The sequence below is a fragment of the Podarcis raffonei genome, chromosome 6 (assembly GCF_027172205.1).
Source record: "Podarcis raffonei isolate rPodRaf1 chromosome 6, rPodRaf1.pri, whole genome shotgun sequence".
NCBI lineage: Eukaryota > Metazoa > Chordata > Lepidosauria > Squamata > Lacertidae > Podarcis > Podarcis raffonei.
In genome coordinates this window covers 53,986,362-54,012,108 of record NC_070607.1, presented here as the reverse complement: position 1 = coordinate 54,012,108, position 25,747 = coordinate 53,986,362, and the positions used below count along the sequence as shown (strand labels likewise).

Here is a 25,747-nt window from a genome sequence, read left to right as displayed (position 1 = left end):
CTATTGTCCTCCAGGTCTTACGATGTTCTTGCAGCTGATAAATTACTAAGCATTTCAATAGTAGCATATTTCACAAAAGTCATTACAGAAAAGTGGGGGATTAAAACAGGGGAGTAAGTGTGGACTAGATACGTAACTGCAGTATTTAGTAAGGGACTTCGTACCCATTTTTGGTCCTTAAGGAAAAAATTCTGCCACTACAAGGATTCCATCTTGACTGTCATTTTCTGACCCACACAGCTTTAATTGCATGTTCACGCCACTTGTGTGAGCAAGGTAGGAGATTTTGCAGAAACTCTGCTCAAAGTAGTGAGCCAAACACCTGGACCCTCTCCATGCCATGTTGCAAAGTGAAGGGATCAACCCATTCCCTCTTGCCAAGGTCTTTCTAAACCAGCAGGCAGGTAGGAAAATTACCATAGGTGGTCTGGCGACAAAGCAGCTTTGTTGCGGCCCTGAGCTTGTCCATGGTGGTCAGTTGCCAAAAGAAGGATTTGGGTCAGAGGTCTCCCTCATAATTCTCTTTCTGCTCCCTGACCCACAGCACATACATGCCTATAGACGGGTGCACCCATACTCGTTCCCTGTGAATGTTGTTTAACTGTCTCTTGTGTCCTCTCTTCCTGCTCTCCCCTCCTTGGGAAGCCAAGCAGCGTTGCTCTCACCCCTTTGCCACCTTGAGGTGGTCAGTGTGCTGCAACCAGGTAAATTAACCTACAGTGCTTTCTCTTCCCTCTCTTTCAGTGATGATGTGTGTGTGAACTCTCTCCATTCCATACTATGCCTGCTAAACTTTTTACAATGGCACACAAATTTTCAACCTAATGAGACATGCTTCCATGTTTAAGTCTCATTTTGTCTTATAATTCTGTTTTTTTAAAAAAGCACAACAACAACCATCACAAAAATAATGATAATCCTGTTGTGATTTTTTTATTATTCTGCCAGTCAGCCAAAGGGCTTCTCTGAGCCACTAACAATCAAGTTGAAATGCATGTTAAATATTAGCCAAGTTGACTGGCAAACATCTCCGAGCATCCTGCAAAAAGAGGTGGCATAGTTCTGTAGATGGTGCCACCTCAGAAAAGGCCCTACTCCTTCCCCCTAAAGACTGTGGTACCCAGAGCAGAGCTATCCTGAAGATTTAAGTGCCAGAGCAGGCATCATATGGGATGTGTCTTGCTGTTTATGTGGATAGCAATTCTCAGCTTTCACAAGTCTTATTTTTTCCCCTTTTCTTCTTGGATGCCAAAGGCATCCAAGTATGTGCTGCTTTGCTTCTAGAGTGAACACTGTTTTCCTTCGACCATGTTGCTGGCAATTGAACACAGGGTCAGATTCATTTGCTGGGTTATTCAACTGCAGATTATCCAGTGTAAATGGCGCCATGGGTTGCAACTGAGGATAGGATTTGCCACAGCCCATCACTTTTTGTGCTTTTCATTGCCACAGACCAGTGCTTGTACTTCGCAGTATGAACATAATGTGGTGTTGCAGCTGTACAAACAGAAGAAAATTTGTTTTCTGTTTGGATGAAATTACGTGACTGAGCCTTAACCCTGTTCCAATATGACTTTTGGAAGCAGATCTCATTATATTCTTATTGTTATAATATTTATTACTTACCCTTTGCCAGCAGGTCCCAAGGCAGGTTACAACAATCTAAAATTCGGAATTAAAACAGCTAAGGCAGTACAGGCTTGGCCTGTGCTTTCAAGCAGAATTTAGGGGAGAGAGGTACCATTTGAAGCCACAGGTGGGGAGCACTATATTTGCGCATGTGTGCTTTTAAGTGTAAATTTATTACAAAGTTGTTTCTTCATTTTTATTTGTATGAATATTAGTATATTTGTATGAATATTATATATATTTAAAAAGTCATCACCACCTGCAGTCTGAAATGACAGTCCATTTTGCCGTCTAGGGATGCTTCTACCTCTTTGTATTGCATGTTATAGAAGGAGCACCTCTCCCAATATCTCCCATCTCAAGTCTTACAATCTGGAGGAGGCCTTACTCCTGGTCCCACCTAACATGGTGACTTTGGGTAGGGCCTTCTCTACTGTGGCCTCCCAGCTGTGGATTGGCCACACATTTTCATAGTCAAGTAAATACCTTTTCGTTCTGTCAGGCGTTTGGGGAGGAGTGAGCTGAGAATTGTTCTTCATCGTGATTCTTAACTGTAAGATAGATGTTTTCATGGTCTCTGGTCCCCGCCCCCCATATATATTTGCTGTGTTGTCGTATTTATCATTTGCTGTACACAGCCCGGGGATCCCTTTATGATGAAGGGTAGATTAGAAACAGAATGAATGATGGAAGCTTCACTTCCAGAGGAGTTGCAGCCCTTGAGAAGCCCATGTGGCTGGCCTTCCGGGACGCACACTTCTCAGCTGTAGAAAAGTATCTCAATAGAAAGTATCTACATTTTAGTAATCTGTGTACATTTGGATTCTTGGGAGGAACAGCTTGAACAAGATCCGAGTGACTGAAGGCACATACACAGCCTTTTCCCCCCTCGGCAATATAAAAGTCTTGTTAAATATGCCTTGTGCCTTAGCACTGCTCAGGGGAAGACGCTAGCACGCTGTTGAATGGTGAGGGGGCAGGTCAGAAAGTTGCTTTTAATGCTACAGCAGCAGACTGCGAACAAGCTGTGCCTCAGTAGAGGGTAGCAAAGAGCTGGCCATAAAACGTAGCCTGAATTTTCTAAGAATAATAATAATATGGTCTCTTCCGCAGTTTGTTTGAGAGCGGCATCAACTGGGGTCGTGTGATAGCACTGCTGGGCTTCGGCTACAGGATGGCAATCCATGTGTACCAGCAGGGGTTGACCGGCTTCCTAAGCAGGATCGCCCGCTACATGGCTGACTTTGTGCTTAGAAACCGCATTGCCCAGTGGATTGCACAACAGGGAGGATGGGTAAGTGAACCAGATGTCAAAGATGAGTGGGTTGGTTTTTTAAAAAGACACACACACATTTCTTTTACTATGAACATATGCTGGGGCTGATCTGGGGTGGGCAGGAGTGGGCGCAGTAGGGCAATGCCAGGCTGCTGCCCTCCCAACAGTAGAGTCATTGCTGTCTACTGAGAAGGTGTTGGGGTGTGTGATCGGGGGTGTGCAGGGCCTTGGGGGTAGGTGCCAGATCGACACTGTTGGTGCACCTGTGCAACCTCAGGCTTGCCTTCCTTAAGCTGTTGGTGCACCTTCCTGGCATCTAACTTTTCTTTCAGGGAGTGGGGAAATACATGCCAAGAAATTGCTGTGGTTGCCCTGGAATGGGTCCTCCCAACATTTCTGCAGGTAACAGTATTTTTCCCCTCCTCCTCTAGGCGGCAGCACTGGACTTAAGCAATGTTTACTGGAAGTACGTGGTGACAGTGGCCGCCGTGATTTTGCTGGGCCACTTTGTGATGCGGCGCTTCTTCAACAACCAGTGACCGGGAAGGAGAGTGTCACTGGCCGTTTGCATCCCAGCCACTGACTTGCTCCTGGGAGGTGACACTTGTCAAGGAGGATTCAGGAAACAACCAAAGGAAGCCAGATGGTTCTTTATCACCTTCCAATATGACACCAGCTTATTAACCATCCACATGGAGATTTCAGACACAAGAAATCCACAGCATAGTATTTAAAAAGGTGGAACTGAGTATGGGAGAGGATTTATTACTTCAAGAGACCACCGGGGGCGGAGGGGGGGGAGTGAGAAACAACAGGTTGGTTACATTCATGGTGCTGCCGGAGGAAAAGCAAGGGATGTTGTTTCCTCCCTGAAATCTCTTAAGAAGGACAAGTCCTTTTCCAGAACATTCTCAGGACCAGCATAATCTCAGCTTTTGCAATTCCATTCCTAAAGAAAGCAGAAGGTCAAGCAGCATGCACAGCACTGTTGTTTGCTCAGTACAGCTGTCAATTCTTCCACTGCCTTATGCTTTTCTAGTGCTGAAATAATCATGTGGCTGATTGGGAGATCATGTAGATTTGTTCCTGTGCATGAGTAGCACCTTCAAAGATCTGTAGATATACACCTAGACAAAGCTTATCCCAGAAGGGGCGGCCGAGTGAGACATTGTCTAAAATATTTCATTCCAGTGGAACCTCAGTTTTCGAACATAATCCATTCCAGAAGACCGTTTGACTTCTGAAACGTTCAAAAACTGAGGAGCAATGGGCAGTCAGCAAAATCTACTGAGAAAATTGAAAAACACACAGCGGAAGCTGTTCGACTTCTGAGGCGCATTTGAAAATGGAAGCAATTACTTCCGGGTTTAGGCATTCGAAAACCAAAACGTTCGGCTTCTGAGATGCCGAGGTTCCACTGTATATGCAGACCTATTTGTCATCCACCAGATTATTTCCTTGATCAGGCATAGAGCTCAGTACTCATTAGTTGATCACTCTCATGTCCTCACTTACTTTTAACTTAGTTGCAGTGATTCTTCTCTGTCAGTGGAGAGCGCCAGCCACTGCAGAAGTTATGAATACGCTTCTTTTCATGCAACAGAGATCTCTTGGTTCCTTGCATGTCAGCATTATTGCTGTCCACCTTGACCAGGTAGTCTGTGTATGCAGTTTGGGAGGGGGGCAAAAAGTTGTTGAAAGAATTGGGGAAGGCATTTTTTTTGTTTGATTCCATTATAATTATTTACCCCTTTGACAATCACTAGCCCAAAGCTTCAATTCCCTTTGACGCAAATGGCGTCAAAAAGTCAGCACATGAATTGCTACCCCTAACGTAAGATAGGGATGGGGGATGAGGGACCTGTAGACCTCCAGATGTTATTGGACACAAACTCCCATCAGCCCCATACAGCATGGGCAGTAGTCAGGGATGATGGGAGCTGTAAGGAGGGCCACAGGTGCTCTAACTTTGCCCTAATAAATGCAATCCGATCAGAGTAAATATGCAGAAGATCAGGCTGCATTTCCTACAGGTTTTAGTGTGAAAGTTGAGCGTGTGCTTATGTCTCCCACTGAAATTGATGGGATTTGGAAGTGCACGATTGGAGCTGTCCTTGACTCCAAGCAAATGTGCAGAGCTGGAACTTGCCATTTGAAGGAGTTCTGGTTTTCAAAGTCTTTAGCTGCAAAGTCCTGCTTAGCTACAAAAAAATTACAACACTCCACCAACCTGTCCACATTGCTTACTTAACTCTTGTTTTGTATAGCTTTTAAACTAGGATAAAACTGCATTGACTGCAGTGAAGCCAAGATTTTGAGCACAAAGGGTTCCTTTTCCTTGCTTTGCAGTTCCTCCCTTTACAAAGCTATAAGGCAAAAGCTTACTTTGTAGCTTCTTTCATCTCTTTCTTGGTTTCCAAGAGCTCTTAAGACAAATACTTAGAAGCAATGTATGCATTTTCTGTACATTGTTTGTTTGCTTTTTTAAAAAAGTCACACCGCCTAGATTTCTTCTGAATGTGCATGCCAGCAATATTTGTTTTGTTTAAAATGTTTGATTTGGCTAACAATAATTTAACTTTGTCATGGCCTTAAGGTTTGTAATGGTTATGTCTTGATGCATGCTGAACTTCATCCCTGCCCAATGCAATCTTACTTTTCTGAAGTCCCATTTTGTTTCCAGTGAACCTATAGTCTGACAACGAGCTGCACATCTCATCATTCCTTACCGCTGGCTATGCTAAAACTGGGATTTGTCTGAGAACAGATCAGTAGGCTTCTGCTGTGTGTGTTTGTGTATCATACTAAACTAGGAAAAGAATCTTTTTCAGAACAGCAGTTGTACAAAAAAAAAATCCATCGTACACTTATGTGGATCTAATCTATCAAGCCTATGGTAGCTTACTTCTAGGTAGATCTACAAAAGATTGGGAATCTAAGGTACTACTCATGGTGAAAATTGAAGCAGGGTGGTTTTTATTTGTTTAGTTTATGCCAAACACTTTGATCTTTGGCACCACCCGCCATTGGCTCAGACTCTGCCCGCTGCCAGTATATAGGCCCTGGGAGATTTCTCCCAAGGAAATGTAGCCCTTGGCAGGGAAGAAAGAAGAAGGTTGCTCACCCCTGCTGCATAGGTACATATCCTGCCACTTAGCTCAAGGGCTGGGTGGCAAACAATTTGAGTAAAAAAGCAAATCCAGGAGGCAGGGAGGCCCTGGTACTAGCTGGTCCACACAGTGGCTGTCCACCACTGTGGATTTCACCAGCCAGAGTGTCCATGGAGATACAGAGATGGTAAAAGTTCTAGCAATGAGAACTTGCGTACAGAGATTTGTGGCAGCAATGTGGCTATTTGTGGCTATTTCAACAAATAGCCATTTCTGCCAAAGAAGAGCCAAGTAAAATTGTGGGAGAAAAGGAATCTGTTGGGAACAGGTATTGCTCCAATAAATCTTTGTATCGCTTTAGGAATTTTTGTTTCTACTGATGGAGAATTATGTGTAGATCAAAAGGTTGCACCATTCTGAGTTGCTTCAAATTTAAACATGTCATGTCATATCTTCTGTCATTTGGGACCAGGCTAGCAACTGCTGTATAAGTGACTCAAATATTATATATATATATATATATATATATATATATATATATATATATGAATGATGATACAGTGAATGCAGGTATGGCATATGTAAACGACAAAGCTGCAGAAACACAGGCTAGGGTACTGGATGCAGAATTTAATTTCTTGAGAATCTCAGCATTGATTCTTCTACAAAATAAGCAAGAATCTAAGCTCTTTTGACTGTGAAGATACATCTGAAATGATGGGCAATGCTGCTGAAACCTCAGAGGTGGCTAACCAAAATATCTAATGACTAGCAGTGGGGCACCAGTGACCTCCATAGCTTTTTCACCCCATGATTAGGAAAACCAGACTAACAAGACAATCTTAATCATGCCTACTTTGAAGTAAATCCTATTGAATTCAGTGGGTCTCACTCCCCAGTAAATGGAATTAGGAGTGCGGTCTAAATTCTGCAAAATCAGCATTTGTGCAAGTTTGCCCAATTTATGCTGGATAAAGCATTTTAAATTTCAGAGCATAGAGTTCTGGGTAGAGGCAGAGATCGGGCTTCACCAGCATCTTGGTTTGAGACATACTGCTTAAACGTTTGAAGAACGCGTGGCTTCAAAAGAGGATTAGACAAATTCATGAAGAATAAGGCTATCGATGGATAAGTTCTACCTCCAGTTTCAGAGACAGTACACACCCAGGGAACCACAGGAGGGATGCGTGCTGTTGTAGCTTCCCATAGGCATCTGGTTGGACCACTGACTAAATGGGCCACTGGTCTGATGCAGCAGGTGCCTCTTAGGTTCCAAATGAACACCGTTTCTGGGGGCTGGTCAGTAGCATTTGACTGTCTCCTACCTAGCATTGAATTTCCTCCTCCCCCCCCCAACATATATTAAAGGCTTTAGCTAATATTCTGTCCATCTCATTTCTTCAAGGGTTTCCAGCTTAAAGTCTCCATCTGTGCCATAGAATTGGTTGCCCCTCTAGAGGATAGGAAACACTCCTGGTGACACTTGTGGCAGCTCTGGGTTTATAGCCATGAAATAGGTAGAGGCAATGCTTCTCCAAGTAGACTGCTCAGCAGTCTAAACTACATGAGCCACTGAGGAAATCTTTGGGGATGACAGTTACGTTTTTACATACATACTTGAAGCCATAATGTAGCTATGAATCTTCTCCCTTTGTTCTGTATTCTATTTAAGAAGCTGCTTATTATTTTCCGTGCATCACACCCAGCTTTAACAGCCCCCTTGCCCTCAGGGATTCAAAGGGAATGAAGCTAATAATCCAGAGGTACCCAGGATATCAGTGCATCCAGCGGAATTGCTTTTCCTTATCTTGCCTCCTTACCTGCAAGGCGATCGCTCGAAAAGTGAATCACTGCTGGACGTGTGAATCGCTGGAGGAAGAAGAAAGAACATCTTCCGGGGAAATAAACACAAGTAGGGAAAGGGGCTGTCCTCTTCAAATCACATTGCTTAATGGCAATGTGGTGTGCATGGCCAGGAGTTTGGAGAATTCCAGCTCTAAGTGCAGATCCTGAATTGAGTGTTTATTGGAGGAAAAGAGTCTACAGCTATATCTCCTGCTGTATACACAGACTGCTTTGGGATTTGGAAAGATGTCCCTCTGTGGTGTTTAATACAGACATCTAGCAGGGATTGTTGTTCTGGTCTCAAAAGGCCAAGAATAGGGGGGCCTCTTCTATTGGATCTGGGTATATAAGGTTTCTTGCATGTATCACATCATGCACCAGGCAAAAAACAAATCTGCCTCTCTACCTCCATCAAGATCTGACCCCTCCATGGGGGCATGGTGGTGCTACTGCCTTTGGAGATACAGCGAAGGTGCCTCTTATCACACTCCCCAAATGAGCACTCCAGCATTCGTTGCGTGGGGTATTCATGGGGAATGCACTGGGTTGTTTTCCTGGAAAGCTATGCCTTCTATGTACTTCTGAATTGTGAAGTGCCTGGCACACTACTGGCACTAAGTAAATGTTAAATGGTAGTTTCTGTAATATATATGTCAAAATAAAAGTTATATGCAAATACAAATGGTTTTAAGTTTATGTTTTTTAAGTGTATGAACATGAGCTCGAAATACAAGATGTTTCCTTAATGTGTTTCTGTTTTTGTTTGTTGCTGTGGAGAGCTATTTAGGAAGTGGCTTTGTTTTGATATTTTACGTTTTTTTAAAAGTGGATTTATGCTTCCAAAGCTGTGCCATCCCACTTCCCGCATGAAGTTGTACAGTTTATAGAAGCCATCTTGGTTTTCCCTATAGTTTACAGCTTATGGTTTGTCTGGGAGAGGGTTTGGACAACATTCTAAGTCAAGTATGTATTCGCTCAGTGTGGCACAGCAGCAAAAGGAGTGCAATCTCTTTTCCGAGACCCTGCAATTCACACCAAGCCATGGCTTGGCTTATGCAATGGAAGTGGGTTCTGCACTCTGCACAGCTCCTCAAACCCCCCCCCCCAAATCAGGCTCCCTAGAGTTTATAAAGTGACAGGAAAATGCACTGGAATAAGTAAGGTAACAATTGTTTGATGTGATATCATATGACCTCTCTGCAAACAAATCAGGATGAATGCAAAATAAATAGGCTGTCAGGAAACAGCCTGGATATTAAGAACATTACCTGCAGTGTAGGATGAAAGACGGAAACACAGAGATTCATCTCACCTCCTGCATTTCCCACGCTGGCAAACTAATAAACAAAGACAGTAAAAAGAAAGTGGAAGCTAAAAGCAATTAATGAAGACTGGAAAAGGCAACAGTCTTAAATAGCCATAAAAGCAGCATTGCCTACTTGCTGAAAAATCCAAGGCAAAAAAGGTAGGTTTAGGTTATGATTAATTCTAAGCACACTTGCCTGGGAGTAAGCTTCATTGAAATTAATAAGACATACTTCTGAGTAGATATGCATAGGATTGCATTTGTAGGAGTTTTGACTGGAAGCTGCCATGGCCATCCTTGTGAACAGTCAACTCAAATGTGATAAAAACACAAGGGCTGGTCAATTTCAAACTAATATTTGTATGTTTTTGTTGCACACTGGACCAACAGGTCCTGGCAAGGCACTATTGTTCTGCGTTACCCAACTATTTTTGTGTGCATGTGGAATCTACTGCCATTCCAAGGTAGGTAATTTATTGACACAATTTGTATCCCACCTTCCAGTAAAATATCCAAGGTGGCTTATAGTCTGGATAAAAATACACAAGCTATAATAAAAACAAGCACAACAATATCAAATAACATCACCGAAATCGGTCCTAAAACTAAAAGTCACCTGATTTTCATGCCACAGATGCCAAGTCTGGATGCCAGCTTGTGCCAGTCATTCCCACTAATGCTCTTTGCCTCTAACAGCAGCTGCAGCTGCTCAAAGAGCTCATGGAGGATTCTGGAACCCCCCAAAAATGCATCTCCATGTCATTCCAAACATCAACTAGCCATCCAACTGGATGTAAAGACCTTCACTGCCTCTCCCTCTGGAGTTGTAGGCATCTATTGTTCTGCACCCTTGACACGTTTTCCTGCCTGCTCCATCCTCACCAGTAGTTTCCACTTGATTTCACCGCTAATCTTCCACAGGAAATCATTTCCCCAAATGCATAAGTTTTGACCGTTTTCAATCAGGCAGTGGAGAAAATTTAGGCATACTCTTTAACATAAGGATGGGGAATGTGTGGCCCCCCAGATGTTGAGATTCAGCTTACATCAACCCCAGCCAGCATGACCAATGATCAATGGTGATGGGGTATTGTAATCCAGAAATATGGAGGGGGGCACAAATTCACCACCCTTGCTATAAAATGAAAGGGAAGTAGAGCTTTGTGGAAGGGCCACCACTCTGGGTTGAGCATCTGCTTTGCATGCAGATTCAATCCCCAGCATCTCCAAGGACGGCTGGGAGAGAACTAGTCTGAAACTCTGGATTGCCAGTTAGTGTAGACAACATTGAGCTAGATGCAAACATTGAGTTTGAATCAATATAAGGCAAATTTCTATGTTCCTACATGACTTAAGAACCAGGCCCAGAGTTTAAAATTCCCAAATAAGTTTTCCATTTATGCATTTATAGAATTGTCATTACTGTTAATGCTCCTTATCTTAATCTAAGGTAAAGGGTAAAGGGCCCCTGGACAGTTAAGTCCCGTCAAAGGTGACTATAGGGTGTGGTGTTCATCTCGCTTTCAGGCTGAGGGAGCCAGCGTTTGTCCACAGACAGCTTTCCGGCTCATGGCCAGCATGACTGAACCGCTTCTGGTGCAACGGAACACCATATCAGAAACCAGAGCTCACAGAAACGCCATTTACCACTTGCACTAGTGTCCTTCGAACTGCTAGGTTGGCAGAAGCTGGGACAGAGCAATGGACAATCACCCTGTTGCAGGATTTAAACCGCTGACCTTCTGATCAGCAAGCCCAAGAGGCTCAGTGGTTTAGACCGCAGCGCAATACTGTATTTTAATATACCACCTGCCTTATCCGGAATGGCTGAGGATAGCTAGATGGCGTGGTCATATCTCACTGATCATACAAAGCAGGTTGTCGCTTTCCCGATTCTATGAAGGAAGAACTGAGGCTGAATGAAAGAGGTCCAAACACGGCAGTCCAGGGCAGAGCTGGAATCCGAACAGAGAGACATATAGGAGCATGTGAAAGTGACTGTTGGCCTACTGGTTTCTGTAGGCCCACTAGGTCTCATATCATGTCGCTTCTGAGGGGTCAAAGGTAACAAAATGCATCCAAACAGAAAATTGTACATTCATTTAACCCCATATCTAGTCATCGTGGTTACCAAGTGCTGACCAAACAGTCCTGGCACTGTTACCTCCCTTATTCTGATGCATTTGTTGTTTTAGCTGGCTTTGCCTTGAATCACCTGTGCCCCCCCCCATTCTGCTCCAGAGGGTCGCCCGGCCCTGTGGAGCAGGTTTTGTGCAGTTTTGGTGGGGTAAGGAAGTGCTGCTGCATGCGCAGGAGTCCGCTCACATCACATTGGATATTGCCCTTGACTATCTCTCCCTTCTAAGTGTTCCTGGCTCCCTGGTATGCCAATGAGATGCAACTGCAGCCAAGCAGTGCCAGAGGAACAGCTGTCACTCGTGTCCCGGCCTTTTCATCGCATGAAAGCCCTTTCATTCTGCCTACAGAGTTTATTTTATTTATTTATTTACTTATTCCCCTCCTTTCAAAACAATTCCAGTACAGAAGCAGACTAGGAAAGAGCTCAACTTATAAGGCTTGTTAAAAGAGGAACGTCTTTCGCAGGTGCTGGCAAGGGAGCAGAGATGGTACCTGTCTAACATTCAAGGGAAGGGAATGCCAAAGGGTAGATGCTACAACACCAAAGGCCTGATTCCTACACTGGGTGGAATGGACCTCCTGATAAGGTGGAGTCTGCAAGAGGCTCTCACAAGCATCCCAGAGAAATGGGACAATAATGGTTATTTCAACAATTCTAACACTGTGGATACCAAGGATGCCTGCATCACTTGAGGAACCAGGTTAATCGACAGAGAAACAAGAGTGCACTGGTAACCCCCAGGTCCAACTTGCACTGGTAACCCCCAGGTCCAACTCTACTGAGTATGCATTACATTAGCAGATGGGGAGCAATGTGCTACTGTAACTTAAGCGGGATCATAGTCTATTCTTAACCTTCCTGTCTCATAGCAGGTTCAGCAGAGACCCATAAAAAGATACACACCAAGAATGCTACCAGCTGCACTTGCTCCTGCAGGATTCTCTCTCCCTCTTTGTTTAGTGGAAGGTTAAACATAACAAAAGATAAATGGCCCTCATAAAAAGGGCAGCTGCTGTCTAACAATCCCCCTCCCACAAAAAGAGAGAGCCTTATAATGGTAGTTAACCAAACTTCTCAATTGTAGTTATTAACTCCACAACAGCCAAGGTTAAGACCTAATTAAATTTTCACCTAAGGTAGCATTGGAGTGAAGGAATGTAAGTCCTAAAGCGGACTTCACTGCTACCTAGTAGCTCCATAATGGGCCTAACACCAAATTAATCTAAGCCTCCTTCACCTAATCCCACAGGACATTTTTTTTAAAAGCAGCTGTCCTGGGGGAGAAAAAGACCCAAGGGGAAGGCATGTAATTGACTCTCATAGCCATGTTATATTTTGATATTTTGTAATGTTCTATTGGCTGCTTTGAGATTTTTTAAAAATTGGTACCGAAATGACCAATACATTCATAACCAAAACAAAAATAAAACAGGATGGTGGCAGCCAGTGAGCTCAGGACAGAAAAAAATGTGCCTCAGTCTTTTCTAATCCTATATGCCCCAGTGTCTCTGCATCAATGTGTCTGAGGGTATTTCTACAGTGGCAGCCTCTGGTCTTAGTATATAGTATGTTTTTGCCCTAAGATGACATAGTAACTAAGGGAGACCCTGCTTCCCCATCCAAAGTAGTCACATCCTGGGAAGCGGAATTACCTGCCTCAACCAGCCTGTTTCCTGGTCTCAGCACCCCTATGTCATCTTTTTGTTTCCCCTTCCTCGTCTGCCTCAGCCTGCCCACCCCACTCTTCAGCATAGTGACGCTTTGGGACTCATGACACCTGCACAGGAGGAACTGGGAAGGTGTGGTCCTCCCAATGTTGTTGTACTCCTTCTTCCATCGTCCCTGACCACTGTCGATGCTGGCTTGAAGGGAGATGGAGTTCAACAATGTCTGGAGGGCCACAGGGTCTCCATCCTTGTTGTATATTCAAGGAAGGGGACACAGTGCCCTGGGTGCATGCGATTTTGCACAAGTAAGTTTACTGCTGTTTTTAATACATGCCCAGCATCATACTTAAATCAGCTCTAAGCAGTTACCCCTGAGATATGGATATATTTCAGGCTGAAAGTCCAACTCCTGCTGTGCTTGCTATATGACCCATGGCACAAGATCATTTTGTTCTGGAGGTCTTTGAAACCTTTGTCTTGCAAAGCCAAACTCGGATCCTGGAAATGTGTGCCCCACACTTTAGAACTGGAGATCAGCACACCTTGTACTATTGTAGATGCAGCCTGTTCCCTTTGGGTCTGGTCCAGTTTGCATACTGAGAATCAGATTTATCTAATGTCCCGGGGACCAGGTTGCCATTATATATCCAAATAACACCAACGATGCACATAGATAGCAAATACTTATCTGACAACCGAGAAGGGAGCTGACAAAAGGGAGTGCATCCTTCCTTCATCACAACATTCTCCTATGGTCTTAGTAAAGAAACTGGGTTTCTCATTAACTTCACAGTTTGCTCTTTCCAGTTTGCATTTAATACAGTAGCAACTGCTTCCCTAGATACCCAGGTGCACACTGTCTTAACAGTCAGGCAGAAAGAAGCATTAAGATTACAGCCCTACAGTGTGATTTCCATTACCAAAGCAATTCCATTATGAAAGTGTCTGCTGTGGACACTGCAATCTTGGCTCTGGAGCAAATTTGCGCGACTGGAGCATGGGGATTTGGTTGAGTCTGGTCTAGCCAAGCAGATAACTTCAGGTGGGTTCACAGAAGAATGTGCAAATACCAGGTCTCCCTGTTATTATTATTTTTTTCATATTCATCCTCAATACTTGGAGAACCATCTATACCAAACAATGGATCACATGTGCTCCTTCATACGACATGAGAATAGCCATAACAAGTGCAGATTCCCACCAACACACATGGGACACTGCACCTTGCAAGGAGAATCAGCACTGAACCAGCAATGTTGTCCTAAATTCCTTCTGTGTTGGTTCTGTATGCCTTTTATTTTCACCCTCCCTGATCTCTTAGAGTAAATGCGTTCGATAAAAACACATGTAATTAATGTCTGGGTTTTGGCCACCTCATGAGAAGAGAAGACTCCCTGGAAAAGACCCTGAGGTTGGGAAAGATGGAGGGCACAAGGAGAAGGGGAAGACAGAGGACGAGATGGTTGGACAGTGTTCTCGAAACTACCGGCATGAGTTTGACCAAACTGCAGGAGGCAGTGGAAGACAGAAGTGCCTGGCGTGCTCTGGTCCATGGGGTCACGAAGAGTCGGACACGGCTAAACGACTAAACAACAACAACAATAGCTGGTCTAAGCAGTACTTGGAGCTCCAGATTTCTCCTAGGCCAACACAGCAGACCAATTTTGGATGTAGCAGAACTGTTATTTGTCATCCAGTCTTCACATCAGTTCTTCCTTGCTTATTGTCAAACAAGGAAGAATATTAAGTACTCCGTTGCAAAGATCTCAAGAGCCTTTGCTCTTCTGTCTCAAGAAGAAGTTGAAAACACAAGTGAGCTATTCCCAAAGGCCCTAGGAAGAAAATTGCTTTGGGATAAATAGTCCATAGTCAGTGACTATCTATGCTGAAGAACATAAAATATCTCTGCTCCCTGTGTTGTTGAAGCAAATGCTTGTTCGCATCTAATTCCAGCTTCCCATACCTAAAACACTCAGCAGAACGGCACACTATCTCTTACAGCAGGTGGCAATAATGACAGCGAGAAGATAAGACTCAAGGAGGAGGCTTGCTGAAGGTGTCCTGCCCAAAGCTGATCTCACAGACTGTAGTAATACTTCTTAGTATAGTTTGCTTGCTCAAGCTCTTTGCTGCAACAGGCATTGTACTGACATCCAGATGCCCATTCTTGGATTAATGCATTTCACTTGCTACTTTGAAGGGACAGCTGCATGCAGAAAGTTAACGGCACTTACAGAAAGCTCTGCACAATCACACCAGCTCACATCTGCTCCTTAGTACAAATGTCTCCCACCAAATAATTTTCTTTAGCACCATTCGAGTGCAATAAAACATAACACTAATTATGTGCAACAGCAATAATATTAAATTCCATCTGGACACATCAGCCTTGTTTCAAGGCATAAAAAATTAGATAACTATCCATAGCCAAAGCGAATGAGTCTTTAATGCTCTCTGTGTTGCAGGCAAGCCGCTAATGGAAATGGATGTCTAGCTTTTATTTGCATTTAGCATGCATCTGTAATGTTGCTGTTATTTATTCAAGTGGCTTATGCTAACTTTGGCAGAGAGGTGCTCCCAAGTGCATATGGTTAATGAAGGTTGCACAGCAAAGAGCATCAGTAATTAAACAGCAAACACAGCAGCTCAGATGCTTATGCACCAAGGGTTTCAATACTCAAAAGGCCTGTTTCAAATGCATGGGAAGGGGTGCATGGAGTTTGAAGGGAACTGGGGAAGACCAGAGCATTCAAAGGGATTTGTAGACATTATCTTGGTTGATAAGCTTTGCAACATGAATTTGGCCCTTTGAGGAACACCGGATGCCCAGCAGCTAACCCAGAGGGATGAGAGATGAGTGGAGGGAGTTGACAGTGGCACGAGGTTAGGCTTACAGAAAGGTAGCCGTGTTGGTCTGCCATAGTCAAAACAAAAAATTTTTTTCCTTCCAGTAGCACCTTAAAGACCAACTAAGTTAGTTCTTGGTATGAGCTTTCGTGTGCATGCACACTTCTTCAGATACACTTGAAACAGAAGTTGCCAGATCCCTCTATATAGTGAGAAGGTGGGGAGGGGTATTACTCAGAAGGGTGGTGGGAATGGGTGATTGGCAGATAGCTGTGATCACCCATTCCCACCACCCTTCTGAGTAATACCCCTCCCCACCTTCTCACTATATAGAGGGATCTGGCAACTTCTGTTTCAAGTGTATCTGAAGAAGTGTGCATGCACACGAAAGCTCATACCAAGAACTAACTTAGTTGGTCTTTAAGGTGCTACTGGAAGGGGAAAAAAAATTGTTTTGACGAGGTTAGGCTAGCAGCTCTCTTTGGTGTAAGCAGGAGGGTGGGGAACCCGAGGGTCGCATTTCCTCCAGTGAAACCTTCCACATGCCATTGGTGGGAAGGGCCAGAGGCAAATGTGAGCAGAGCAACAATGTAAATGTTACCGTTGTACGCTAGGTTCTATCCTCCATGCGCAATAAGCATTATCAGAGTTCAAGGACATATTGCAGCCAGTCAAAAACCGGGGGTGCAAAGAAGGGCTGGTAAGGAGTGTGGTGCAGAAGATGGCCTGGGGAGAGGTTATAATGGGGCCTGAGGTTCTCTATTCCTGGTGTACAGCCTGGGAGCTGGCTCACCACCTCATCCTCTTCTTAAGAATCTCCTTCAGCAAGGTTTTACAACCCTGGAAGGTAGGACACTACTATCACCACCATACTCTGGGAGAGGACTGAGCAATGGGCTGCCCAAGGCCCTTCGACGAGTTGATTGTGGCAGATGGGATATTTTTTTTAAGGAGAAGCTTCCTGGTTCAGCTCTGAATCTCTTCTAGGAACTGCACCAGCTCGTCAGCCTGGCCTGGCTCCGCAAGCCCTTCAGCCCAACTCTGACGGGTGACTGGCCTCGGAGAAGGGTGGCTGCTGTACCCCGCCCTCTGCAGCCTGTTACACAAACGGTGCGCCGCCGGGGAGAGAGCGAGAGCGATCTCCTCCTCTCTCCTTATCGTACTTGCACGCCGCAGGCCCTGTTGTGTAACCCGACCCACACAGGCTCTTCACAAAGGCGACGCCTCGCCCCTGCTCTCTCCCTCCCGCAGCTTGGGCACAGCGAGAGCTCGAGAGAGGCTGAAGCCCATTGGCTCGCTCCTCGCGTCCGCCCTGGCAAGACGGCGAAGTTCCGCTCCGGGAAGGTAAGGGAAACAAAAGGCGGCGCGTGGGGGGCGCCCGAGCCGCGCAACTTTGCCAGGGTGGTCGCGTTCTGTTGCAAAGCGGGACGTTCCATCCGCTCGGACAACGGAATGCCTCTCAAAGAAGCAAAACGGGCGCAATGGCTCTCCCCCCCCCCCCAACACACACACAGCATGCAGCCAATTAAGCCACGCTGGGCTGCCTCGAGGCGGAAGGTCAAGCCAAGCCACCTCTCCGTCTTTTTAGAAACGTTAACAGCAAAGACCCCTGTGTCACCCTGAAGCGTGACCAACCGAACGCCCTTGGATTGTGGCGGGAGAGCTTTCCTGCGCGACTCTAGTCCGCGAAAGCTTGTATCATATGCCGTCTGTGCAAAGCGTTTTCGCAGGCTGCAGCAGCAGGGCTCTCTTGCTGTTGCTGAGTTTTTTAAAAAAATATTACTGTAATTCTAGAAATGTACAATGATCCTCCCTACAGTGTTACCTATTCTCCTCATCTGTTCATCATAGTGTAACAAATGGAGACTATGAATACGTATTAGAACTTCAGAATGGGAATCGAGATTCCTGTTGTCTGTGGAGCTGGAAGTAATTTTTTTACAAAACAAAACTGAAAACAGGAAATACTTCAGTCAAGAAAAAACATCTTGCCTATGGGAAATTCCCAATGGAATTAAATGAAGCGATCAAAAATAACTTGTTTATTCCACCTATCTTTAACAGAGCATTCAGGCTGCAGGGCGTGTGAAATAATTTTTTCCTGATCTCCTATAATGGCAAACAGTATCAGAATTTTCTGTTTGATAAGAAATCTGTTCCTCAGCAAACTCTAGTTTAATACCAGGTTCTCAATGGGACTAAAAAGTCTTTAGTTATAATCCTAAAACTACTTGAAATGAATGGCATATACTGTACTTCAGGGGATGGGGAAGCACACTAAATCTGTTTTCTGATCATTATCCCTGACTGCTTACTAGAGAATCTGCTGTCTGGTACACAGCTGTGAAGTGTAATTATGTAGGTAAGGGTTTGCCAAATGAAAAAATAAAGCATGAGAATTGCTTTGCCTTAAATAAAGCTTGAGTGGCTGTCTGGCAGGGATGCTGTAGTCACAACCTGCATTGCACATCCTGCATTGAACAGTGAGTTGAGACTTGATGGCCTCTAAGGTCTCTTCCAATTCTATGATCAAGGCCTATCTACTACAGCATCTTGTCTCCTACAGCAGATGATGAGCATCCCCTATTCTTTGTCTCCAGCATCCCATACGCAAGACATATATGCTAATTCTGAACATGAAGCTTCTAGCGGGTCATAAGTGGCCTACCTGAAGAACAGCAGCAGACTGCTAAGGGGAGATAAATTTGCCAAATTAGATTGCCATGGTCTTAACAGCATTATTGATATAGTAAAATGGCTTACTCTAACTTTAAAATGCTAATAACAGCATCCTCGAAGGAAAGATCATTGGAAAAGGAGCATCTGCATCTGTCCCTCATTTTAACCAACACAAGAAAAAAGATCTTTGCTTTATTTCCTTTAACCTACAGAAGGAAACACATCTCAAGTTGAGAGTAAGTACCTCCCAACGTGAAAATAACTAACGGTGTACAATTACCAATTTTCAGTTTCAAAGGCACAGGCGCAATCCGTATTTGCTAGAACTGTCTGGCTGAGGATGTGGGTCCATGCTCTTGGCTTCACAGCCTTGCCCCATCTTGGTGGATTCCTGGGCTGGTTCTTCACTCGGAAGGAAGTGCCCACGTGGTTTGAAGATCTGAAGAAACCGTCATGGCGTCCACCCAATAAAATGTTCCCAGTTGCTTGGACGACACTGTATACAAGCATGGGGTAAGGCTTCCTGGGCAGCCCCTTCCTCTTCACTCAAGGCTCCAGTCCTAAGCACATGCTAGAAAGCAAGCCCAACTGAATTCAGTGGAACTTAGGTCCAAGAAAAAATACATGGGATCAGACTGACAGCAATTCCATTTGCCTCTGCTGCTTCCATTCTAGCCTTTGTAGCAACTAGTTGGTCCTCTTCGCGGTGGGTTTTATCCAGTTAGTCACACTCAGCATAGATCCATGGAATAGACACAACTAACTCGGGTACCTTCATTTCAGTGGGTTTTAGTTGGGTGCTACCTGTTGCAATTAATCCTGACCCAGTGGCTCCTTGCTTCCGTCTCCCTTCTTGCATTTTATGTTGGGAATGGCTATCCTAGAGTCCCCTGCAATGGATTAAGTAGTGTCAGGATGCTGCCTTTAATGAGGATGTTCCAGTCTACTGTCTCCATCCAGGAGGACAGAAGTTGCGACTCTTAGGTTGCAATCCTAAACACACTTTCTTAAGAGTTAAGTTGAAAGTACCATTGAAAGTGTGCCTTCCTTCTGAGTAGACAGGTGTAGAATTGCACTTAATATCTTAGACCCTTCTGCACTACTTCTTTAATGCAGATTCTTTGGGGGCTCAGAACTCCTGCTAGATTGGTAGTGATAACCGAAAATGATGCAACATTAAACTAGCTCTGGGAAATAGAGTAAGCCCACAACTTACACACATTTATATTGTGCACATTTAGCTTTACACGTGTAGCAAAAAACTAAAAAGGGGTGGAAAGGGGGCTGGGTTCCTGAGGAAATAACGTTGGCAATCCGACCCACCATTGAACCCAATGGGTTTTGACTATACAAAATTTTGGCTTTAGGTGCGATCCCCAGAATGTAACCCCTATGTAAGTTGCAGGCTTTCTGTAGTGAGATTCTAGCTATATTTATAAACTAAGTGCTTGTGCAGTGGCACCATAGATTTGTTATGTCTTATCTTTGAGATTTCTACTGAAAAAGCTTCAAAGGTACTAAGCCATCATCTAAGCTGCATTTCACTGGTGTTAAGGCTTACACGGGAAGGGTTGCTCTGAGTAGTAATCCTACCGAAGCAAAGCTGATAATGTGGCATTCAAAAGCAAAGCATTGTCTGGTTTCCTTTTCTGCAGGTATGCTTCATATTTGGTGTGGAAGGACCTTGATGGCTTCAACAGTCAAGCAGTTGTCCCACTGGGCCTCTATGGAGCTCAGCTTGCACTGAACTGGGCATGGACTCCTATATTCTTTGGAGCTCATAACCTAAAGCTGGTAATGTATCCCAAACATTTGTTGTACCATTATGTTGCCTGTATTGCACTTACCTTTTTTGGACCTCCAACAAGGCTGACTAGGAAACTGCTGGGCTAAAATTGTTCAGTGGAATGTGCAGACTCTTTAAAAAAAATCCTCTAGCAGGCATGTTTATGTAAACGCACACACTATTTCTGGGCATCAAAATATACTGAGTTTTTGTGAGAAATGTCAAAACTAGGAAGGTCCAGAGTGAGGCTTTCAGTTGTTGAGCCAGTGGGACACAGTGCTTCAAATGTTAGACCAGAACTGTGGAGAGACCCACTCTGCCATGAAGCTCACTGGGTGAACTTGGGCCAGTCATAAGCTCTCATCTTAAGCTACCTCACAGGGTTGTTGTGGAGAGAAAATAGGGGCAAAGTTCCCAGTAAGAAAAACAGGATATAAATGTAACAAACGAACTAGAATTACTTCCTTTACGGCTTTGTTCTTTGCTCTCTCTGGCCCCAAGCCCTTGATTTTCTGTCCATGTTCCCAAAGGGTAAAGCAGAAAAAGAGGGCAAAACAACCTGCTACAGAACAAAGCAGGCAGATAGGTTAATGTGTTTTAGTGGCGATTAAAGTTCCCTGGGCACACAATACATGAGTCTTCAAGCGAGGTGTTCCATAATGTTTGTAGCTGGCATTTAGTTACATGGAGAATTTGATGAACTGGGGCAAAAGGCTTGCATGGCTTGTATCCACTTTGCAGCTCGCTCCCACCAGTGATATCAGCCCCTTGCAGTTCTGTTTACTGCCTTCAAAATTAAAGCAGCTGGCTGCCTCGAGAAGGGTGTGAAGCTAGCACCGTTATGATTGGGGTGATCCATATTTTTCAGTTGAGAATGGTGTGTCTTGAGATAAGCAGCTCTGAGCACCACACCTTGACCTAATCATCTAGCAAAGGCCAGAGCTTCAGTGCGCTCATTATTCATATGTGCCTTATTAAACTGTAAAATGCCAAAGTGTTAATAAGAGAATATGTATGATAGGAGTTGTTTGGATTAGCACATTTAGACACTTAGCGCTGGAGTGTTCAGATGGCTAAATTCCAGCCTCTAGGGAACTGAGGAAGAATGCCAACATTTCTAAGCACAGATGGAAGTGACATTACAACTTGGAAAATTTGGTAATAAGGGTAATAACTCTTATTCTGCTCTGCTAAAAGGAATATGGGCCACCCAGCCTCATCCTATGCTCTGCTGTCTACTGGCATGAAAGCATAGTATCTGGAGAAAGGATTCTATAGTTGACACCTGGGAAAACCTTGCTCTACCACTATGTGCTGGATCGACCCTGTGCACTGAGCTAGCTGCCATCACTACCACTAGTGCCTGCTAAATAAAAGCTTCTGTCCCGATTCCTGCAGAAGAACATCGTGCAAAGATCTTTGCAAGGGAGGCAGGGAAATGAGGGGACCAGCAACTTGTTCCAGTTGCCAATGGAGCAATGCTTCCACTGACAAAAAGCTCTGGCGTGAAAAGCCTGAGAGGTATATGGGAGCAGATGGGGCAGTCCTGGAGTGCTCAGCCACTTGCTTTGTGTAGGATCATTCTCATCCTTGTGGTAAAAGAAGAGATTGCGTCTTTTGCATTCTGTCCAGTGTGTCATTTAGACATTGCTGTTTCTCTTTTCCAGGCCCTGATCGACATTGTGGGTCTTTATGGGTTAGTGCTGGCCACGATGTATTCCTGGTACCCTATTAACAAAACAGCAACACTGCTGATGCTGCCTTACCTTGCCTGGCTGACCTTAGCTTCTTCTCTTACCTACCGTATCTGGAAAGACAATCCTGAAAAGGGAAAGAAGAAAGAATAAGGAAGGAACTGGGGAAATGGACATATTTGGCGAAACCCTTTGACACTGAGATCTGGTACTATGAAGGAAGATAATTTAACTGGCACAAAAGCATTTAGCATTTAAGGGTTGGGAGATGGGGAATCCTTTACGAAATGCAATGGCACATATTAAGAAGACTGTTATACATTCTGAGTTTGAAAACCACAGTTCCCATCCTCATTCAAAGCACTATTTTATACATGTTTACTCAGAGAAGTCTCACTGAATTAATTGAAGCCTTAGTATTCTAATGAGACGATGTTGTCAGGTAACATTTATATAGATAAGCCCTTCTTAAAATTTTGTTTTGTTTTGTTTCACTGAATTGTAGTTAGACTACTTCAGAAAAATCTGGAGGCGCACTAGACTCATTAAGAGTTGAACACCCATATATGTGTTGTACTAATGAGGATTGCTTCACACATTCTTGCTTTTTAGGTGCATACATTATTTTTCCTCTCCCATTTCCTCCCCTCTTCATTCTTTTCCCCAAGTGCCATAATTTAGATTGTAACACATTGGGGCAAGGACATATTTTTTTTGTTGGCTTCATTCCAATAGCATATAAACAGTGCAATCCTACATATGTCTATTTGCGAGTAAGCTTTATTGAATTCAGTAGGGCCTACTCCCAGGAAAGTGTGTACAGGACTAAGGTGCAAGTCTTTCTACACCTAAACATGTAAAGTGTGGATGTTTAAGCACTGGTTTTGGCGTTTTTTTGTGGAGTTGGGAATAGCCTCAGGCACTCTATTAGGTGGATACTCAGTGGCATAGCTGGGTGAATGTATGAAAAGGCTCAGATGCTGGGAATGGAACAGGAATTATTTTCACCCGACAGGAGGGTTTGCTCTGTTTTTCCAAGTCAGTTATTACATGGGCAGATGGTTACACATGAATGCACCATGATGAGCTATTTCACAAGCTGTGTTTTCATTTGTTTAAAGAAAAGGAATTCAGTTCTAGTGCTGGGGACAGAACCGAGCAATGCTGGAAATGGGTCCCCCAAAAGTTATAGTATAATATATTTGCTTTTGCTGCTTGAGATTAACATGGCCAGCCATTTGGAAATAGATTTAATAAGTTGTGGGGCGGGGTTTAAGTGGGGGAGCTGCTATTATTGCTTATTTCTCCCAGTAGCCCTTGGTGCAACCTGAAATCTGTTTAGCATCCAGCAGAGGCTTACTTAATGAAGTTTGCCCAATACCCTCTTAACACTGCTACAAACTGCAGACTTTGGGGCTTTGACATCATATTCTGCTTTTTCTCCCCTTTGCATTGTTTTGTTGAACATCCAGCCTGACTAAGTGTTTCAGGCAGTGTATTTTTCTAGAAGAGGCACCAGAACTCACCATGAATGGCTCCTTTGTTCCCTTATAATGGCAATGACACCCACCTGAGAGGCGCCGGAACTGAGTTCCGGCAAGTTCCGGCTGGAAAAAAACCGTTTCTGGGGAACATCAGCTTGCTCATGACTTTGTGAATTTTGCTTTGTCCTAATAAAGGTATTGTCCTACTGTGGCTTTTGGATTTTTTTTCCTAATGGGCAACACAGTCTTTAATCAGAGCAGGCAGGCTGGTTTTCAGGACATCTGGAGGTCAATGCATAAACACCAACTCCTTCACCCACCCACATATAGAGCTTGTGTTTTAAACTGGAAACTGCCTTGAAATGCCTTTTGAGGGCCACCATGTGGGTAGGAACATATGAATTTGTCTCATACCTAGTCAGACCACTGATCAATCTAGATCAGTACTCATAGATGTTGATTTAGCAGCTCCCCACAGTTTCAGACCTACCTGGAGATTCTGTGGTTTGAACCATGGACCTTCTCATGTGCACAACCACAGAGCAACAGCTCTTCTCTGACACTGTTCACAAGTGATCACAGGAATTACATTGACTGGCAAGTCCAATGCATCTGCTCTGTGATGGAGACTCCTCCGTGGGATATTGAATGGTGCTCTGGAAAGCTTCTGGGGGAGACAGGATTCTGGAGTCCTAATTTTAAAAACCTGCCTTATTCCAGAATCTAGAAGTAAGTAGGTTTTCGTAATCAGTGCAATGATTTGTATTTTATACTACTATTAATATTGCTGTGAAAACATGACTGATGGTCAAAGGCCAACTCCGTGTATCCTTTCTTGACACTCAAGAACAGAGGGAAATAGGGCATTGGTGAAACAGGGGTGCTGGCCTGCCCCCCAATCACTTATTGGGCACAAGTCCTCCCATGACACCTCGAGAGCACACACACCCTTGCTCAGCACTCCAGCCCCTGCTTTGCCCACAGGAGGAATCTGCTGAGATCTCTAGCAGGAAAAGCTGCTGCTGCTGCTGCTGCTGCTGCTGCTGCTGCTGCTGCTGCTGCTGCTGCAGGGAACAGAAAGGGGTCCTCAGAGCAGCTTCCTGGTAGACAGCAGTGTGGGTGTCCCATCCAGCCCAGAGGAGGCACATCCTTCCTGATGTCCAGGCAACCTCTACTGCTTCTCAGATTTTTTGGGGGTGGGGGCAGCAATACAGTTCCATGCCAGGGGTGCAAGGGACACTAGGTATGCCTCTGACTGGGAACATTTCCAGCCCAGTTTGAACTGGATGCAAATTATGTAAACAGTTTTGTGCAGCAGGATACGTGCTTGACGAAGTGAGCCTGTTTTCTTTAGCTTTTCAGTGGTGACTCATGGCCATCCATCCAAGTTTGTTTTTAAACAAAGGTGTGAGTCAACTAGAGAGCACGATGGCTCAGAGAATGGTAGAGCATTGTGAACTTTGCACTCATTCTTTAACAGAATCAAACAATTGGCAAAGGTGTACGTGATTTAACTTTGTAAAAATAATAGAAACACATTGCTAAAGAAGATCTGCCAAAATAGCAAGATCTCAAATTCCATGCATCATATGTCAGAAGCTCACATTGCAACACACTCTACCATAAGAATAAAAGCATTACCACTATTGGGTCAGACTAAAGATCCAACAGAGGGACGCGGGTGGCACTGTGGGTTAAACCACAGAGCCTAGGACTTGCTAATCAGAAGGTCGGCAGTTTGAATCCCTGCAACGGAGTGAGCTCCCGTTGCTCGGTCCCTGCTCCTGCCAACCTAGCAGTCTGAAAGCACATCAAAGTGCAAGTAGATAAATAGGTACTGCTCCGGCGGAAAGGTAAACGGTGTTTCCATGCACTGCTCTGATTTGCCAGAAGTGGCTTAGTCATGCTGGCCACATGACCCGGAAGCTGTACACCGGCTCCCTCGGCCAATAAAGCGAGATGAGCGCCGCAACCCCAGAGTCGGCCACGACTGGACCTAATGGTCAGGGGTCCCTTTACAAATTCATAAGCTGAACTACCCCATCTGTTCTGAGCACCTGATAACTTGAATTTAGTCAGTATACTGCCTTGTGCAGGTCATAAATATTGTAAATTAAATAAAGTATCTGGGTTTGAAATCTTTCCCAAGAATGATTGACAGCACAGTGCTTACAGTTATAGTTTGGCAAAGGTGACACAAATATGTGAATTTACATTTTACTTGGGAAGGGGAAAATAAGAAAGAGTGGCTGAGGTTACACTGAAACGGTCCCTTAAAAGATCA

The 25,747-nt window shown here is 44.3% G+C and overlaps 3 protein-coding genes across 5 annotated transcripts in view; 2 read left to right on the top strand and 1 right to left on the bottom strand.

Moving 5' to 3' along the window:
* BAK1 (BCL2 antagonist/killer 1) overlaps positions 1–3,704 on the top strand; it is a 34,204-nt gene extending 30,500 nt beyond the window's left edge. For both annotated transcript variants that reach the window (XM_053392994.1, XM_053392993.1), the window contains exons 5-6: positions 2,743–2,923; positions 3,337–3,704. In XM_053392994.1, the coding sequence (XP_053248969.1) occupies positions 2,743–2,923; positions 3,337–3,444 (289 nt within the window). In that variant the 3' untranslated portion in view covers positions 3,445–3,704. The remainder of the gene's footprint in view (positions 1–2,742; positions 2,924–3,336) is intronic.
* Positions 3,704–25,747, bottom strand: part of OARD1 (O-acyl-ADP-ribose deacylase 1) — a 49,621-nt gene continuing 27,577 nt past the window's right edge. Inside the window, exons 5-6 of one of the 2 annotated variants that reach the window (XM_053392999.1) lie at positions 9,129–9,197; positions 3,704–3,854 (exon numbers count right to left, since the gene is read on the bottom strand). In XM_053392999.1, the coding sequence (XP_053248974.1) occupies positions 9,164–9,197 (34 nt within the window). In that variant the 3' untranslated portion in view covers positions 3,704–3,854; positions 9,129–9,163. Of the gene's footprint in view, positions 3,855–9,128; positions 9,198–19,335; positions 19,390–22,051; positions 22,107–25,747 lie in introns of those variants that run through there. The other variant, XM_053392998.1, reaches the window with a different exon arrangement.
* On the top strand, positions 16,962–23,674 carry TSPO2 (translocator protein 2). The gene is made up of 4 exons (XM_053393005.1): positions 16,962–17,164; positions 18,790–19,012; positions 20,155–20,293; positions 21,953–23,674. Exons 2-4 carry the CDS (start codon positions 18,840–18,842, stop codon positions 22,130–22,132), a joined length of 492 nt encoding a protein of 163 aa, XP_053248980.1. The 5' UTR covers positions 16,962–17,164; positions 18,790–18,839; the 3' UTR covers positions 22,133–23,674.

Excerpts from the sequence above, each read along its gene's own strand:
- TSPO2 (XM_053393005.1), top strand. The coding sequence starts at position 18,840 with ATGTGGGTCCATGCTCTTGGCTTCACAGCCTTGCCCCATCTTGGTGGA. Across the intron at positions 19,013-20,154 it reads ACACTGTATACAAGCATGGG|GTATGCTTCATATTTGGTGT; the intron begins GTAAGGCTTCCT and ends CCTTTTCTGCAG. Across the intron at positions 20,294-21,952 it reads GAGCTCATAACCTAAAGCTG|GCCCTGATCGACATTGTGGG; the intron begins GTAATGTATCCC and ends TCTCTTTTCCAG.